Source organism: Budorcas taxicolor, chromosome X (assembly GCF_023091745.1).
Source record: "Budorcas taxicolor isolate Tak-1 chromosome X, Takin1.1, whole genome shotgun sequence".
In the NCBI taxonomy this organism is placed as follows: Eukaryota; Metazoa; Chordata; class Mammalia; order Artiodactyla; family Bovidae; genus Budorcas; species Budorcas taxicolor.
The window spans coordinates 84815773-84835655 of NC_068935.1; the positions used below are offsets into that span (position 1 = coordinate 84815773).

Sequence of the window (19883 nt, forward strand, 5' to 3'; positions counted from 1 at the left end):
TGCCCAAGGTGGAAGGAGTGGTTAGCTAAAAGAAGGGGAAGGCTGTCGTGCAGAAAGTTATGAGAAAGCAGTTGTACCACCCAGGGGTAGGCTGGGTAATCAATCTGTATGCTAACACCTTAAGCAAGGCCTCTGGGGAACGGTACAAGCAGGAAACTGTCTGCCTGCCTTTCTGCACCAGACGGTCCTAGGTAGCCAAAGGTGGGTCCTGCCTCTTCCTGTCTGCTGCTTCCTCCCTTCCACCTGACCTGAGAACTCACAATTTGAAATCAATAACTGAAGACAGAAAGAAAAAGCAAGGTGGCAAAATCTGCTAATAACGAATTCCATGAAAGCACTAGGGTCGTTGTCTTAGCAGCAACATACCAACTATTGCTCTATGCATCTGTTGATTCTTTATCCCTGAAACTTCCTCATTTTAAGGCAGGGAACAGTAGTACTGATGACATTGATAATATGGGGGCAACGGAGGAGAAAACAAAGATGCCAGGAAACAGTCCTGGAATCCAGGAAACAGAACTGGAGTTCACTTCTCCCTCCAGTACTGCAAAGAACGTGTGCTTAATCACTAAGTCGTGTCCGACTCTTTGCGACCCCACAGACTGTAACCCACCAGGCTCCTCTGTCCATGGGATTTCCCAGGCAAGAATACTGGAGTGGGTTGCGATTTCCTCCTCCAGGGGCTTCCCCAGGTGGCTCAGGTAAAGAATCGCCTGGCAATGCAGGAGACGCAGGAGACGTGGGTTTGATCCCTGGGTCTGGAGGATCCCCTGGAGGAGGAATTGCAAAGAATGGCTGGTATCATAAAAAGAAAACAAGAAACACAGCTTTCAGCACATCTGACCGGAGTTTGAAGAGAGCTGCCAAATGGCCCTGACCAGGGGTTTTATTTGTAGTCTGGAACCAGGGCGCTGACTGCGATGAACAGACAGTGGATATGCAAAGCCTCATGTGTGCCTTAATTTCTCTCCTCTCCCTCCCGCTTCTCCACCTGTGATGTCCAGGATAGATCTTGAGAAACGAGAGTAATGCAAAGAAGGAATAGAAGACAACATCTGTACCCCTTTCTCAAATGCAACCTCTACCCTGACTTATTCCAGGCTTGCTGAGCACTAAGCCAAGGTTTGTGCCCCCAGATGGAGGCAGGGAGGTACAGAAGGAAAGGGAACAGTTACCCCATATTTTGCTGAAGGCAAAGTTTAAAAACTACAAGATGAATTCATGTATTCAGCACATATTTACTGAGTGCCTACAATGCCAGATCTTATTCTGAGCACTTAGTTAAAACCTGTAATGTACCTGGCACCAGATTTCCTCCCCAGGGACCTGAAGTTTGATGGGCTTTCGGTAGTGAGTTAAATGGACTCTGTTGTGTCTACAGGCTGCTTTCTGAGGCCCGGAGGCTTGGCCTCACAGTTGGACATTAGCCAGGGACTTTTGAGCATCAAACCTTTGAGACTTTTGGATGTGAAATTCATCCAATTCCGAGGCACCAGGGCTAGCTACCCACAGAGGTCACACGAGAGAGCCTCAGTGTGCCTGAAGGGTCTGACGTACCAGAGGAGAGGTCACACTGAATGCCTAGCTGTTGATCTTTAACTCTCACCGGTTTTGAGGGTCTCTTAATGAACGTTTCATAGAGAAAAGTCCTCTAAATGGTGTTAGCATCTGTAAGATCAACAGCTGAAAGTCCAATATTAGGCCTTGTTCTGCGGATTCTGTCAGTGAATGGAGCCACTTCATGGCAGACTCATTTACTTAGATGAGTTTCCTAGTAAAGACTCAGAGAGGGGCAGAGCATGGGTTACCCATGCCCAGTGACACAGCAGCCCTCTGCCTAACCATGGACAGGCTATTGTGGAGGCAGGAGCATCAGCAGTTCAGATCCACCCAGATCGTCTCTCCTTTCTTGGTCACGAATTCTGAAAAATGTGCATTAGCCTTTGTAATTGGCTTCCACACCGGTAAAGATAAAACAAATGGATTTTATCAGCCGAGATGAAATAGGAAGCCTCTGGGTATGAGAAAAGTCTTAAGTGTGCCTTGTCCTACGATGAAGAAAACAAAGCCACGCATAATAAAAGCTGCCAGATGAAATCTAGCCCCCTCGATTCTTTCCACTAACCTCTTCTAGGAGAAGAGAACGAAAATAAATTCTGTTTAACAAGAACTGCTTATAAAGACTAGTGTTAGTCGCTCAGTTGTGTCCAACTCTTTACAATCCCATGAATCGTAGCCCACCAGGCTCCTCTGTTCATGGAATTCTCTAGGCAAGAATACTGGAGGGGGTTGCTGTGCCATCCTCCAGGGGATCTTCCTGACCCAGTGATCAAACCCTGGTCTTCTGCATTACAGGAAGATTCTTTACCATCTGAGCCACCAGGAAAGCCCGCTTATAAAGACTAGGTTTGGACTATTTTCATTCAAGTCCGGGCAATGTAAGAGGAACTCATCTATTTAGCCTATGCCCACATGGCCAGGCCAGAATTCAAACAGTGGAGCATAAAACATTGGAAAACACTGATAAATTCACAAAATTAGGTCCATCCTAACCTTATCTCAAACTGGCTTGACATTTTTGCTTGGGGGAACTTGAGAGTTATTCTAGATGCACATCATCCAGTAGAACTTTTTGCAATGATGGTGGTCTTCTAGATATACACTGTCCAATATGGAGGCCACTGGCCACATGTGGCCATTGTGCAGTTGAAATGTGACCAATAGGACTGAGGAACTACATTTTAACTTTTATTTCATGCTAATTAATTGCAATTTAAATTCAAACAGACACATGTGGTGAGTGGCTAATGAATTAGTGCAGTCTAATAAGTACTGGGTTGGCCAAAAAGTTTGCTTGCGTTTTGAAAAACCTGAACGAACTTTTTGGCCAAGCCAATACTAATTCTGGCCATGTCTCTCTAGCATCACTGTTTCCTCTACAGAAAAAATGACAACTGTCTGTTACCTTCTGCCACCTCAATAATAACACCTGAGATTCTTGCTGGGATCCTGCAGAGACACAACTCTGTAGTCCCACATATATTAAATAAAAATTTGCTTGAACTGATTACTCAGACATTGGAGAGATATCTCACTTCACCAGCATAGAAAAGAACACTGAAACTCTCTGAAAGTTCTTCTCTATAGATAATCCTCAAAAATATGAAAAGAATAACAGGATTAGAAAATTACCAGTTTTTCACTCACAGGGTAATAATTGCTTCAAGCAAAGGTCATCAGAGTATAATTTTACCAGTGGGTAAAAGCCTGTTGGCACTCTGACTATTCATATGATGTTAAAGGCTTTCTTTAAAAAAAATATTTATTTGGCTGCGTCAGGTCTTAGTGGTGACCTGCAGGCTTCTCTAGTTGTGGTGTACTGGGCTGTAGAGCACACTGCTTCAGCTGCTCCGGGGCATGTGGGATCTTAGTTCCCCAACCAGGAATCAAACCCATGTCCCCTGCATTGAAAGGCAGAGTCTTAATCTCTGGACCACCAGGGAAGTCTCTACAGGTTACTTGTTTAGTTACAAAGGGAAAACAGTGCTTTTACAAGTGGCAAGACCTGGGGTCTAAAGTGGTCAAATTTAACATCACTAATAATGAGGGACAGCTGGACAAGATGCACCACCTGATATGATGCAACAAGAAATGCATAACTTTCTTTTACCTTATTTTTGGCCAAAACTCAAATGATTCTCTATCTCTAGTCAAGAGGAAAACAAATCCGAAAATTCCAGATTGTAGAGCAGCAGTGGCTACAGGACTGGAAATCCCAAAGAAAGGCAATGCCAAAGAAAGCTCAAACTACCACACAATTGCATTCATCTCATACGCTAGTAAAGTGATGCTCAAAATTCTCCAAGCCAGGCTTCAGCAATACGTGAACCGTGAACTTTCAAATGTTCAAGCTGGTTTTTGAAAAGGCAGAGGAACCAGAGATCAAATTCCCAACATCCACTGGATCATGGAAAAAGCAAGAGAGATCCAGAAAAACATCTATTTCTGCTTTATTGACTATGCCAAAGCCTTTGACTGTGTGCATCACAGTAAACTGTGGAAAATTCTGAAAGAGATGGGAATACCAGACCACCTGACCTGCCTCTTGAGAAACCTGTATGCAGGTCAGGAAGCAACAGTTAGCACTGGACATGGAACAACAGACTGGTTCCAAATAGGAAAAGGAGTACATCAAGGCTGTATACTGTCACCCTGCTTATTTAACTTATATGCAGAGTACATCATGAGAAACGCTGGGCTGAAAGAAGCACAAGCTGGAATCAAGTCTGCCAGGAGAAATATCAATAACCTCAGATATGCAGATGACACCACCCTTATGGCAGAAAGGGAAGAGGAACTAAAAAGCCTCTTGATGAAAGTGAAAGAAGAGAGTGAAAAAGTTGGCTTAAAGCTCAACATTCAGAAATCTAAGATCATGGCATCTGGTCCCATCACTTCATGGGAAATAGATGGGGAAACAGTGGAAACAGTGTCAGACTTTATTTTTGGGGGCTCCAAAATCACTGCAGATGGTGATTACAGCCATGAAATGAAAAGACGCTTACTCCTTGGAAGGAAAGTTATGACCAACCTAGATAGCATATTAAAAAGCAGAGACATTACTTTGTCAACAAAGGTCCGTCTAGTCAAGGCTATGGTTTTTCCAGTGGTCATGTATCGATGTGAGATTTGGACTATAAAGAAAGCTGAGAGCAGAATTGATGCTTTTGAACTGTGGTGTTGGAGAAGACTCTTGAGAGTCCCTTGGACTGCAAGGAGATCCAACCAGTCCATCCTAAAGGAGATCAGTCCTGGGTGTTCATTGGAAGGACTGATATCTGGCCACCTGATGCGAAGAGTTGACTCACTGGAAAAGACCCTGATGCTGGGAAATATTGAGGGCAGGAGGAGAAGGGGACAATAGAGGATAAGCTGGTTGGATAGCATCACTGACTCGATGGACATGGGTTTGGGTGGACTCCAGGAGTTGGTAATGGACAGGGAGGCCTGGTGTGCTGCGGTTCATGGGTCGCAAAGAATCGGACATGACTGAGTGACTGAATTGAACTGAACTGAATGCAATCCTGGAAATCCTTAAAAAATAAAACAAAACCTCAATGTCATAAGCAATCAAAAGGAGGAGAGTAGGATTATCCTCGATTAAAGGACTAAAGAGATGACAACCAAGTCAGTCAGAGGAAGAGGGCACAGAGCCACCATGGGCCTGAAATTTTTAAAAAAAGATAACAAAAAAAGAGATGACAGCCAAAGGAAACTTTGATTGGATCCTGGAGCCTACATGTGTGTATAAAATTTGGGTTACTAAAAGTATTGTGATCATGAGAAGATTAGGTTCCTAAGGGACACATGCTGAAGTATTTTAGGGCCAGAAAGTCATGATGTCTATACTGTACTCTGAAGCACTCTGAAATGGCTGAGAGAGAGAGAGAGAAAGAAGAAAATGACAGAATGTTAACAATTGGTGTATTCAGGTTAGAACTTGGATATTTATTGCTCTATCAGCTTTTTTGCAGATTTAAAATTTTCCACAATTTAAAACAAACATTTAATTATATTTTTGGTGAAAATGTTTTACAAATATTGATACACGAGTAATATTTCTGTCTCTCTGATTTAATCTAACTTACTAATAATGATGATTCAGGATCTCATATTAGTCCAGGGTCTAAAAACAACAAATTGTAAAGATTCATGGACGTAAGGTGCTAAAATAGGTAAATAGGTAGGTACAGAGTCTAGCAATTACATGTTTTTTCCCCCAGATAAATCCTCCAATCTTTCGTTGAGCTTCTTCTCTTAAAAATGAAGGGCAGGAGAAAAATTTTATGTTATTGAAACATGTGGTTAATCTTCAGATCTCGTTGTGCATGTCCCCTGGAAACCTACAGTTCTGAGCAGAGTCCTACCCAGCACCCCCGTTTCCTGTTCTTTCCTCCCTCCATGGAAGCTCTGATCCTTGCTGTAGCCATTTTCTACCAACTACCTGCCTGACATGCAGCCCTACTCCTGACCACACAGAGCCTCCAAAGACGGGCCAGGGCCCTCCTACAGACAGAGAAATGCAGGAGGGCCCATTGGAGGGTCTCAGAGGTCCCTGCTACTGATTTAAGTGCTAAACAGGAGAAAGGTTTACTACTGGGTTTTAAATGCCAGAAGAAAACAGACCAGGAGCCTTGTGACACAGATGGAGTTCTGCTCTTTCCCCATTCAAGGCTGTTTACTTCAGGACAATTGAATGATTACTTTTCTGGCAGGCTTGAGGGATCCTTGGACCAATCCCCCAGGATGATACTAGATCCCTACAAAGGGCCTCACCCTTGGGACAGGGCGTGTGGTGGTGTGCTGAGTAGCAAGAAAGATCAGGTACATTATTTCAAGTATAATGCCTCAGAAGACTTGGGGTTCTCTAACTTTCTGAAATTCCTAGTTTCAGGCAACTGTCCATGATATACATTTCCCTCCTTACCTATTATAATGCTTTTGATCTAGGCCACTGTATAAATCTAAAACTTTTGTGCTGGTTTATTACATCATATTTTAGCAGTCCCGATACATCAGGGTTGAGTTCATCTGACCACATACAACAGTCTTTCTTTCCAGAATGAACTGAATTATCCTTATTTTCATTAAGAATGAGACAAATGTGGTAATCCCATACCAAATGAGAAAAAAAGCAATCACACTGATGTGCTCATTCCAGAATGAATAAATATAGGATATGAATCATTTCCCTTTTGATATATGTACATTCTGATTAACCACCACATAAAATGCCACAAAATCTCCGAAATTTTAGAAGCATTCTACTTTAATCAATAGATGGGTTTTTTTTAAATTTGAATGGCTGGGGTCCTAAATAAATTTGGGGAATATGAGACACATGCATTCATATCAAATCTTAAACAACTGATCAGAATCTGAACTCTCTCATGTTCCAAGCATAGTAACTTGTACTTTGCTGGAAGGGCCTTCCTCCTTGAAGGTTGGATATTTCAAAGAAAAGGGTTTCCTCTGAAACTTAACTGGTACCTACAGTCAGGTCTCTAATATGAACATCTTTGTGTGTGTATTTTAGGAAAAAAATGTGAATCCAGAGATCTCAAATGCTTCAATTAATTGTATACATGTCATTAACAGTTTACATCTGGGGCCTGGCAATGTTCCCAAATTCATGCCCCATGACAGGTACTGTTGCTTTCACCACTGTCCTCAGAGAGTAAAACACTTTCACCAGAAGAACAGGCTTCAAGTCTATTTTGCATTTGCTTTATCTACCGGCACCCAGAATCAGATCAGGAAGAAAGAATGCCAGTAAAAGGTCGATAAAGAAAGAAGAAATATTAAAGTCTTTACTCTGATTGCCCAATATCACCACCCTTAAGCATAATCTGTCATAAATTTGGTCACTGAGAAACAAATTGCATTAGAAAAGTCTTTCACGATCTTCTGTTTTTTTAAAAAAAATCCATACTTCAAAACTAAAATGGCATCAGTGCTTAAATGTAAACCATATCCCAGTCATGGCTGAAATACAAAATTCGAGTACTCTTTATGACTTAAAAGGTTTGTTTACTAGATCACAAGCAGGATTTTGTGCGGAAAGTGTTTGTGGCTCTGAAAATGGGCTACTCTTAACACAAAGCTCAGCTGTCAAGCAGCTACTCAATCAACTCTGGCCTTGGTGCTGACAAAAACTATACAAAATGGGGAGGAAGGGGACAGACTGTCAGGAACACCGACACATCAATCAACTCAGAGAAGGGCAGAAGAACGATTAGACTTGACCAGACCTCTTGCCCCTTAAGGGGCAAGGGACTCGTGCCCACAGGAAGAAAGAAAGAGACAAATAGCATAAAGAGAAACATCTCAGGTTAGAGAGAGGGGGAAAAAAAGCCAGGCCTGGTTAATTTGCTTCTGAGGAAGCCCTTGTGTCACCTGAAGTACTGCCAGCGGTGTTCGTTCTGGTCCTCTTCGGAGGGCTCCTCGATGCCAACTCTGGGCAGCAGAAGAAGGGAACATGAGTGTGACAGGGACCACAGGGGAGCCAGGGGCTCTAGGCACGTGACCTGGACCACATCCATCAAAGACCAGGCCATCTTACTTTACACCTAAATTTGTACCCTCTCATAAATTGTCCCCATTCTCTGAAACCCAGAGAGGGTGCTAAATTTACATAGAAAGCAACAATGTTAGAAGCCAGGTCAAATGAGGATTGATTAGGAATGAAGACAAGCCTCTCAAAATATAATGAAATCAGGGGAAAAAACACAACTCAGAAAATGACTTCAAACTACTTTTCACAAATTCATCTGTTTCACAATGCAAGACACATCCATACAAAAACTAGAAAACAGAAAGCTAATGACATATATTTGAAGTGTTTATACACACTTTTACACATATTTGACAGGAAGAGCAAAGGACACAAAATTACTGAAAACAACAACAACGGAAAATGAAATGGCCTTTTTTCCTACAAGTAATCACATTATCCGTGGGTTCAACCTAAAGGTCAAGAACCCAACTTCTGCTATTTTCTTTATCTTATGGCCTTAAGAGTTGACACAGTCCATTTTCACCTCCCTCAATAATTGCTGGGTTATTCAGAATACATTAGAATTTTACCATAATTTTAATGAGCAGGATTTCACAATCTCAGTACTACTGACATTTTGGGCCCTGGCTTTTACCTGCAAGATACCACCAGTAGCACCTTCCTCCAACTGAAGCAACCAGAAATGTCTCCAGACATTGCCAAATGTCCCCTGAGAGGGCAAAAATGCCCAAAGGTGAGAACCTCTGCACTAAATCTTGCATCCTCAATGGGGGGTGATACAGCCTCCAAGGGCATGAAAATCTGTTATTTAGGGACAAAATTTTTTTAGATATTACAGTGGTTTACAGCCCTCTAAAGTTCCATAGTACATAAACAGATATATAGATCTGTTGTAGTAAAAAAAAAAAATCAATGGAAGAGATAGATAAAAAGAACATCTTTAAAGGCTCCTCAGAGGAGCAGTGATGAAAAAAAGGTTGAGAGACATTGTGCTAGAGAGTGCCCAAATTCTCATGCTACTAATATACACTGAAATATACAAGTGAGAACATGATGCATCTTAAGGTGGTACTTTTAATTAGGCACATGTTGGGAATGTGACTTAAATCAGACTTTATATATTACTATAGTATTAAAAAGCTATAACAAATTTCAGAAAAGCAAGCTGGATTCCATTAATGCAAAATGCACTAGTAACAGTACTAGCAGCAGTTCTAATGCTATGATTACTAATGATAATATTATAGCTAAAATATACTAAATGTTTTCCATATGCCAGATGGTACATTTAATGGGAGAACTCTTTATCACGTTGATTTAGTATCACATTTTATGTTCATAACATTGTCATCCCCATTACCTGGTGAGGAAACTGAGAGTCAGAGAGGTTACGAAGTTGCCCAAGGTCACAAAGGTAGAAAACAGTGGAACCAAGATTACAACTGAGGCTGTTAGACCCAGAGCCACAGTGCTACAACTTACAGGCTAGAAGGTGGCATCTTTAAATTCTTTTAAAATATCCAGTTGCAAAGGATATTACATAAAGAGCTCAGAGCTTCTCCTTGCCTTTATTCCTTAAATTATCTTACACAGAGCTTTATCTTAAACTCTCAGTGTGACAGGATTATACCTAGCAGAGTGTCCTTACTTGTCCTTGAATGACTGTATTGCTGCACTCTGGGGTATGAAGGTTTTCCTGTTCATTTGGCTGCCTGGGTGTATGTCACTGATCCCCCCATCACCACCACCACTTTATGGGCGTGTCACTTGAAGCTGGGCCTTCCAAGAGGATGGCCACCATGTCACCAAAATGTGCTCAGGACATACACAAGGTTCATCTGCTGAATCTGCTCATCTGATAGTTTTTTGAAGTTGCCAAAATTACACCTTTGTGAATAACAACACTTGCTCAAGAGACTAAAAAAAAATATTACACAGTTTATTGCTCAGTTGTGTCCAACTCTTTGTGACCCCATGGACTGTACTCACCAGGCTCCTCTTTCCATAGGATTTTCCAGGCAAGAATACTGGAGTGGGTTGCCATTTCCTCCTTCAGGGGATCTTCCCAATCCAGGGATTGAACCTGAGTTTCCTGTGTCTCCTGCATTGCAGGCAGAATCTTTACAGCTGATCCATTAGGGAAGCCCCCATGTAGTAGTTTACTACCAGAAAGCAATTTGGGAATTTTGTCATCATGTTTTAAAATAGCAAATACATGCTCAATATCACTAATTATTAGAAAAGTGCAAATCAAAACTACAATGAAGTATCACCTCGCATTGGTCAGAATGGCCATCATTAAAAAGTCTACAAACAATGAATGCTAGAGAATGAATGCCACCACTCTCCTACAGTGTGGTGGCTCAGAGGGTAAAAAGCATTTGCCTGCAATGCAGGAGACCTGGGTTCAATCCCTGGGTTGGGAAGATTCCCTGGAGAAGGGCATGGCAACCCACTCCAGTACACTTGCCTGGAAAATCCCATGGACGGAGAAGCCTGGTAGGCTTCAGTCCATAGGGTCGCAAAGAGTCAGACACAACTGACCAACTTCACTTTCTTTTCCTACAGTGTTGGTGGGAATATTAATTGGTGCAGCCACTATGGAAAACAGTATGGAGGTTCCTTAAAAGCTAAAAATAAAACTACCATATAATCCAGCAATCCCACTCCTGGGCATATATTCAGAGAAAACTCTAATTTGAAAAGATACATGCACCTCAGTGTTCACACAGCACTATTTACAATAGCCAAGACAAGGAAGCGACCTAAATGTCCATCAACAGAGGAATGGATAAAGAAGATCTCTCTCTCTCTCTCTCTCTCTCTCTCTCTCTCTCACACACACACACACACACACATGAAAATATTACTCAGCCATAAAAAAGAATGAAAAATACCATTTGTGGCAACATGGATGGACATAGAGATTATCATATTAAGAGAAGTCAGACAAACATATAATACCACTTATATGTGGAATTTCAAAAAATGATATAAGTGAACTTATTTACAGAACAGAAACAGACTCACAGACATAGAAAACAAACTTATGGTTACCAAAGGGGACAGTGGGGGTGGGAGGATAGGAGTTTGGGATTAACATACACACTACTATATATAAAATAGATAAACAACAAGGTCCTACTGAATAGTACAGGGAACTATATTCAGTATCTTATAACAAACTATGATGTAAAAGAACTTGAAACTAACACATGATAGATTAACAATATTTCAATTTTTAAAACTGGTCTAAAATAAAAATAAAATAAAATAACAATCATAAAATTCTAATTTAAAAACACAAGTTGGATTTCTGGAAGGCAGTGACCTGGTTCTGGATTTGTGGTTATATTCATTTTATATTATACACAGACTAGAAATTCAGTTCAGTTCAGTTCAATCACTCAGTCATTACCGACTCTTTGAGACCCCAAGAATCGCAGCATACCAGGCCTCCCTGTCCATCACCAACTCCCGGAGTTCACTCAAACTCAGATCCATTGAGTCGGTGATGCCATCCAGCCATCTCATCCTCTGTCGTCTCTTTCTCCTCCTGCCCTCAATCCCTCCCATCATCAGAGTCTTTTCCAATGAGTCAACTCTTTGCATGAGGTGGCCAAAGTACTGGAGCTTCAGCTTTAGCATCATTCCTTCCAAAGAAATCCCAGGGCTTATCTCCTTCAGAATGGACTGGTTGGATCTCCTCGCAGTCCAAGGGACTCTCAAGCGTCTTCTTCAACACCACAGTTCAAAAGCATCAATTCTTCAGCGCTCAGCTTTCTTCAAAGTCCAACTCTCACATCCATACATGACCACTGGAAAAACCATAGCCTTGAAGAGACGGACCTTTATTGACAAAGTAATATCTCTGCGTTTGAATATGCTATCTAGGTTGGTCGTAACTTTCCTTCCAAGGAGTAAGCGTCTTTTCATTTCATGGCTGCAGTCACCATCTACAGTGATTTTGGAGCCCCCAAAAATAAAGTCTGACACTGTTTCCACTGTTTCCCCATCTATTTCCCATGAAATGATGGGACCAGATGCCATGATCTTTGTTTTCTGAATGTTGAGCTTTAAGCCAACTTTTTCACTCTCCTCTTTCACTTTCATCAAGAGGCTTTTGAGTTCCTCTTCACTTTCTGCCATAAGGGTGGTGTCATCTGCATATCTGAGGTTATTGATATTTTTTCCAGCAATCTTGATTCCAGCTTGTGTTTCTTCCAGCCCAGTGTTTCTCATGATGTACTCTGCATATAAGTTAAATAAGCAGGGTGACAATATACAGCCTTGACATACTCCTTTTCCTATTTGGAACCAGTCTGTTGTTCCATGTCCAGTGCTAACTGTTGCTTCCTGACCTGCATACAGGTTTCTCAAGAGGCAGGTCAGGTGGTCTGGTATTCCCATCTCTTTCAGAATTCTCCACAGTTTATTGTGATCCACACAGTCAAAGGCTTGGCATAGTCAATAAAGCAGAAATAGATGTTTTTCTGGAACTCTCTTGCTTTTTCGATGATCCATCGGATGTTGGCAATTTGATCTCTGGTTCCTCTCCCTTTTCTAAAACCAGCTTGAACATCTGGAAGTTCACGGTTCACGTATTGCTGAAGCCTGGCTTGGAGAATTTTGAGCATTACTTTACTAGTGTGTGAGATGAGTGCAATGGTACGGTAGTTTGAGCATTTTTTGGCATTGCCTTTCTTTGGGATTGGGATGAAAACTGACCTTTTCCAGTCCTGTGGCCCCTGCTGAGTTTTCCAAATGTGCTGGCATATTGAGTGCAGCACTTTCACAGCATCATCTTTCAGGATTTGAAATAGCTCAACTGGAATTCCATCACCTCCACTAGCTTTGTTAAAAGTCATTGTTAACTCCACGTCCTACCCTGGGCTTCTGAACTTCTGAGAAGCCACTAAGTACCTTATCAGGGTTCTGTCAACAGCCTGGGGAAGTAAGAAACAACTTGGTATTGATTTCACTGAGGTCATAGAGCTCAAAACACCACCCTGAACTTCAGGGGATTTCTGAATTATTTTAGAATAAGAACCTGCTTCACATAAATGATTCGTGGTCATTAACACCATAAGCCACAAGCCAGAAAAACCAGTCAGTCTCATTACCTTATGTCTGGGGGACTTTGTTTTGATGTAATCACTGTAAATGTCAGTTTCTGTCTCCTACACAATCACTATTTATACACATCTGGAAAAATGTAATGAACTGACACCATATGTATTGTTTACCCATGGCACAATTTGCTGCATTACACTGTCTGGGTAGAGTTGGATAGAAAGAAGGAACGAATAAAGATAGAAGCAGAAATCAATGAAATTGAAAACAGAAAAACAATACAGAAAATCAATTAAGTAAAAAGCTAGTTCTTTAAAAGAATCATTAAAATTGACAAAACCCTAGCAAGACTGAAAGATACAGAGAAGATACAAATTACCAATATCATGAATGAAACATGGGATATCGCTATAGATCTCACAGACACCAAAACAACAATACGGTTAGGCTATGAACAATACAAACATGACAATTAGATGAGATGGACCAATTTCACAAACTATCACAACTCACCAATATGAAATAGATAATCTTAATATCCCTATAGCTATTAAAGATATTGGCTTCATAATTTATGTAACAAAACTCCTGGAAAAGAAGACTAAAGGACCAGATGGTTTCACCGGAGAATTTCATAAAACTTTCAAGAAGAATTATTAATAACACCAATTCTACACAACCTATTCCAGAAAACAGAAGACTCAGAAAATTGCCCCAACTCATTTTGTGAGGTGAGATTAGCCTGATACCAAATCGGACAAAGGCAATACAAGAACAGAAAACTGCAGACCAGTATCCCTCATGAACATAGACACAAAAATCCTTAACAAAATATTAGCTAGTAGAATTCAGTAATATGTAAAACATTATACAAGCAAGACTCGTTTTAAAGAAGCAATGCTGGTTGGAAATTTTAAAATTAATCAATGTAATTACCATATTAACAGGCTAAACAACAACAAAATATAATGATATGAACTAGTATAGAAAAAGCATTTGATAAAATTCAACATTTGGCAAGGTGGCAGGATATAAGATCAACCCACAAAAACCAACTATATTTCTATATCTTGGCAATGAACACAAGGAAACTGAAATTGAAGATAGAATAACATTTAAAATAGCTCAAAAAGAAGAAGAAATACTTAGAAGTAAATCTAACAAAATGTGCACATTGTGTAATGAAAACTATAAAATATTGATAAAAGAAATCAAAGAAGATCTAAATAAACAGAGAAACATGCCATGTTCATGGATTTGAAGACTCAACAAGGTAAAGATGTCAATTCTCCTCAAACTGATAAATCAGGTTTAACACAATTTCTTTGAAAACCCCAGCACAATTTTTTTTAGGATATGGACAAGCTCATTCTAAAATATATATGGAAAGAAACTAGAAGAGCTATGATAATTTTGAAAAATAAGGATAAAGTGGGAGGACCCACTCTACCTGATGCTCAAGTTGAACATATAACCATAGTTATCAAAACAGTATGGTGCTGCTGGAGGTACACACATATAAATCAACAGGGCAAAGAGAAACAGACTCTCATGCATACCACCAACTGATTTCTGGCAAAGGAGCAAAAACAATTCGATGGAGTAAGGATAGTCTTTCTAACAAATTATGCTGGAACAGCTGGATGAAAGTGAAAAAAAAAGTTCAGTCATGTCTGACTCTTTGCAACCCCATGGACTATCCTCCAGGCCAGAATACTGGAGTGGGTAGCCATTCCCTTCTCCAGGGGACCCTCCTGACCCAGGGATTGAACCCAGGTCTCTCACACTGCAGGCAAATTCTTTACCAGCTCAGCCACCAGTGAACCCCGGAACAACTGGATAGCCACAGACAAAATAAAACTTCAACCTGAACCTCATGTCTAATATTAAAAATTAAGTCAAAATGGATCACAGATTTAAATGTAAAGCATAAAACTAAAAAGTCTTTTTGAAGAGAACATAGAAGAAAATCTTTGGGACTAGTGCTTGATGAAGAGTTCTTAGGCGTTAACACCAAAAGCATGATGCATTTTAAAAAAGATAACTTGCATCTCATCAAAATTTAAAGTTTTGCTCTATGACAGACTTTTAAAAGGATTAAAAGACAAGCTACAGAGTAGAAAATATTCACAAAACACACATCTGAAAACAGACTAGTTTCTAGAACAAATGCAAAACTCAATAAAAAACAAACAATACAACTAGAAGACAGACAAAAAACTTGAACAGATATTTCACCATAGATATTCAACATCATTAGCCATGAGAAATGCAAATTAAGACCACAATGAGGTATCCCCACATACCTATTAGAGCAGGTAAAATAAAACGTATCAATACCAAATGCTGGCAAGGATGTAGAAAAATTGGATCTTTCATATTCACAGTCATTTTGTGACCTTTTACCGTGTAGGAGCTGTTATTTTTAAGTGCTAATTTATATATATCGCTGTAATATTTACACAACAATCCAATTATTATATGTGTACATATACAGCTTGTGTGCATCAGGGAAAGAGACCCATGCTCTCAGCTCTGGGCAGGACTATTTCAATGACCCACTTTTTGAAGTGGGTTTGAGAATGGGCAAAATGTCAAAAGTCAACTCTCTACTCTCATTGGATAATGATAGGTGGGGTCATCAGAAAAGGAACTTATGAAATAGCCTGAAAAATGCGATTTAACCTGGCTCTGAGCATCCAGGGCATCTACTGGGTGACAAGGTAAACTGGAGCAGGAAGTAATCACAGAGAGGTCACCAAATACAGATTCTCAACTGTGTGCAGGGTAAACCTTTTTTGCTCTTATTTTGCTACACAGAACAGAGATGGTACCATCTTATGTCTCAAGTTTAAAGCCAAAAATTTGTACGTTTTCTTCTTCAGATTTCTATTTCCATAGATGAACTATTTTCCTTCATGTGACTCTTGAGATTCATACAAAGAAACTGAAATTTTAATCATCCCAGATTTTCCAACACAAAAACAGTCACTAACACAGCAAGTCTTTTGGGCAGTATAGTACAGTAGTGAAGAGCATGCCAGGGTTGAAATCCCAGCTTGTTCACTTACAGCGTTGTGACCTTGGGCAAGTTACTGCTCTATGTCTCAGTTTCCTCAGCTCTAAAATGAACATAATAGTATTAGCTCCCTTATAGGAATGCTATGAGGAACTTAATGTAAGTGTTAGCATCTCAAAACACAGCTGCAGCACAAGTTTTAGCTATTAGAAGACTCTTACTGATAAGTCCACCCAGGTTCTGCAGACCCACCCAGATCTGAGGCTAAGACACGGTAGCTCAGAAATGGTGCAGCCAGCACCAACAACTCCTGGTGACAACCAATGGTGGCCATGCCCAGCAACCCCTGCCTCCCACCAATATAAAAGTTCCAGAGGGGAAAGACTATTCTTTCAAACCCGTTTTCTCCCTGACCCCAAGGATCACTGCAAGATCCTTGTTGGTTCTTTCTTCTCCAAACTAGGTGTGCTCCGCAGCTGTCAGCTCCACACAAACCAGCAGCCAGCAGAGAAAGGAAAAAAAGAAAAAAACATTGCCATCTTGTGGATTTTCAGAGAATTCTTCATACCTATGTGCCACCAGAGTCTTCTCATCCCCAGCATGTTTACCCTCTGCAGATCTGAAACTGAGGCAGGTGGTGAGGGCACCTCCAATGACGTAGAGTGCACACTCAGAGCTAGAGGGACCTGGAGAAAAGCTGACAGCACGCTTTCGTTTAACATGAAGACATATGGAGGCCCAAAGGCATGAGGAACTTGTCTTAAACCAGGGCCAGAGTTAGTGTATAAGTCTCTCAACCCATTTCAATGTCCTCTTTACTGTAAGATGCTGGACCAGCTCACAAGCACAGCTTGGAATTCAAATGCTCTTAAAAAAAACTTAAACTTGGGTCAGTGCTCCTCCATCCTGACACAGCTAACAAAACCACAGGCAGGGGATGTCCATGAGGCTGCAAGAAATGAGGGTGATGCAAGAAATGAGGGTGATGCAGGAAATGTCACCTCTTCTGTGCATGCAAGCAAGAAGAAGCGCAGCATAGTTTCCTCCTAAAACAAAACTCTAATTGCTTCTCCTTACTTCCAGCTGATGAGCTTATTTTTCAAGCCCGTAGATTTGATTTCAGAGGAGTATGAAATGCCAGACACTGTTAGCAGCTATGTCTATTCCCTGTCCTGTAGCTTTAAGACTTTTTGAATTCTCGCCTTAATGTCTCAGCATTAGCAAGGTCCAGGTGTTTCTTACTCTGCTTTTGTACCCACAAACATTTTAATGATTTTTTTTTCATGGAAAATTCAATACTCTGAATTTTTATTAATTTTTAAAAAATGTTAATCCTTCCCCAAACAAAACTAAAAAATATATATAAAAGGCTTCCATGTGCTAAGCTCTATGTAGCAGCCTCTGCATGGGAATAGTGACATAGTTAGACACAAAACTGGCCTTGTTTCAAACCAACCTTATATTAAGCCATGACAACATGGGCGTCGTGCCTCCACCAATGATCCAGACAGTGAAGAAGACGATGAGGAGAGTGGTCGTGAACATCATCTGGCGTGCGTAGGATGCTGTGTCTCGGATGGCCAGTGCAAATGCCATTGCTCCCCTGAGGCCTGTGGGGATGAAAGAGGAAACTCTCTTGTCATAAGGATAAATAACAATTTGTCCCCAGACCCACTGCTTAGCCACACAAGTCTAATAAATTGTATCTGCTTATGCTTCAAGAGTCAAGTTGTTTTCTACAGAAAGAATCTTAAAGGAATTTCAACAATTTCCTCCTATTTGAAGACTTCTTTTGCAAAATGCCCAAAGGCAATAAGAAAAACACCGCCCTGTTTTGTACAGCACATTGTGAGAATCCCATATGTGAATACCCCATAGTTTGGGATCTAACTTGGTGTGTGGCTAAATAAACAACTTTTATAGATCTGCTGAGAGTACCTGTGAAGCTTATCCCATACCCATGGAATCACACTGATGCTAGTATTTGGCAATCAGCAAGAAACTCAAGCACCAAAGTCTACTCATCAGAAAAAGTAGAAACATACAACTGCCCATCAAACCAAAAGTGCATATGGCCTTGATTGTTGTTTTGTTGCTCAGTCATGTCCTACACTTTGTGACCCCATGAACTGTAGCCTGCCAGGCTCCTCTGTCCATGGGATTTCCCAGGCAAGAATATGGAGTGGGTTGCCATTTCCTTCTCCAGGAACCCATCTCCTGCATTGGCAGGCAGGTTCTTTACCACTGAGTCACCAGGGAAGCCCCTTAGAATAATAACACTCTTTCATTACTGAAAGAATTCCCTTGCTAGTAACATGAAATAAAAAGAAATATAAATAATAATATAAGCTTTCCAAGTCTGTGATTCAAGCACTACACAAGTGCTATACAGTCGTTATAAACTTAAGATACAGGGTAGGTATGAATATGTGAAATGTACAAAACAGCATTTCCTTAGCAAAGCCAGGCAGAGAAGTAAGAATATAACCTGATCTATATCAGGAGATGAAGACTTCTTCTATAAAGGGTCAGATACTAAATATTTTAGGCTTTGTGGGCCAAGAGGAAAAATCAAGGATATTAGGTATGTACATAAAAGAGAAAAAAAACAAATTTCCACAAAATTTTATTGATAAAAACTAAAAATATAATAAGTATAATATATAAGTACCCTATTATAAGAGCTTCCCTAGTAGCTCAGCTGGTAAAGAATCCACCTGCAATGCAGGAGACCCCAGTTCAATTCCTGGGCTGGGAAGATCCACTGGAGAAGTGATAGGCTACCCACTCCAGTATTCTTGGGCTTCCCTGGTGGCTCAGATGGTAAATAACCCACTTGTAATGTGGAAGACCTGGATTCCATCCCTCAGTTGGGAAGATCCCCTGGAGGAGGGCATGGCAACACACTCCAGTATTCTTGCCTGGAGAATCCCCATAGATAGAGGAGCCTGGCGGGGTCCATGGGGTCACAAAGAGTCAGACATGACTGAGCGACTAAGCACAGTACACAGCGTAAATTCCTATTCACCATGGGTAAGACTGCCTGTATCGTATGAGAATGAAAAGTTATACTCACTATATTTATTTGTATATTTTTCCACTTTTCCCAACAATTTCATGATTTCATTCATCTGAGAACTTCACTGCAATTCACTGGAGCAACTTAATAAAAGTTATATTAAAAAACAGAGCAAGGTTGATGTACTCTATTAATTTATCCTATTGAAATACTGACACACATCTAGATCATCCTACAGCCAGCTATGACATTGCTTAATATTTCAACCTTTAAATGGATGCTATCTCAAAGAAGAAAACCTGAGGGTCAGAGAGTGATAATGTGTGCTCCATTTTTTTTTTATTAGGTAAACAATGTAAGCAATATGAAAGTGGAACCTCAGGTATTTCTTTCATAGCCTTGAGGAAAATAATTTTGATAGTTTTGATAGCAGATATCTTTAAACAGTACTGTGTATCTCTCAGTCTTTTAACACAGAAGATGATGAACACACTTTATCTAGGTGACCAAGTTATCTCCAATTCATCTTCCTCTTTTCCACTGGCATTTTCTCATATGTATGGAGGCTCTGCTCTGTCTTGCCCTCCTGAGAAGCCTCTAATGTTTCCTAGATGCTCTTGAATAAAAGCCCAACTCTTTGGCATGGCACTGGGGCTTCTCTGTGGTCTAGACTCCAGCAATGATTCTCAAAGTGT

The 19883-nt window shown here is 40.6% G+C and overlaps 2 protein-coding genes across 3 annotated transcripts in view; one reads left to right on the plus strand and one right to left on the minus strand.

Annotated features, from left to right (window-relative positions):
* CHST7 (carbohydrate sulfotransferase 7) overlaps nucleotides 1-19883 on the plus strand; it is a 520876-nt gene that overhangs the window by 53749 nt on the left and 447244 nt on the right. The gene's annotated exons all lie outside the window — the stretch shown is intronic.
* SLC9A7 (solute carrier family 9 member A7) overlaps nucleotides 1-19883 on the minus strand; it is a 167505-nt gene that overhangs the window by 20114 nt on the left and 127508 nt on the right. Inside the window, exons 12-13 of the mRNA XM_052663795.1 lie at nucleotides 17626-17779; nucleotides 7957-8016 (exon numbers count right to left, since the gene is read on the minus strand). Coding sequence (XP_052519755.1) covers nucleotides 7957-8016; nucleotides 17626-17779 — 214 coding nt within the window. The remainder of the gene's footprint in view (nucleotides 1-7956; nucleotides 8017-17625; nucleotides 17780-19883) is intronic.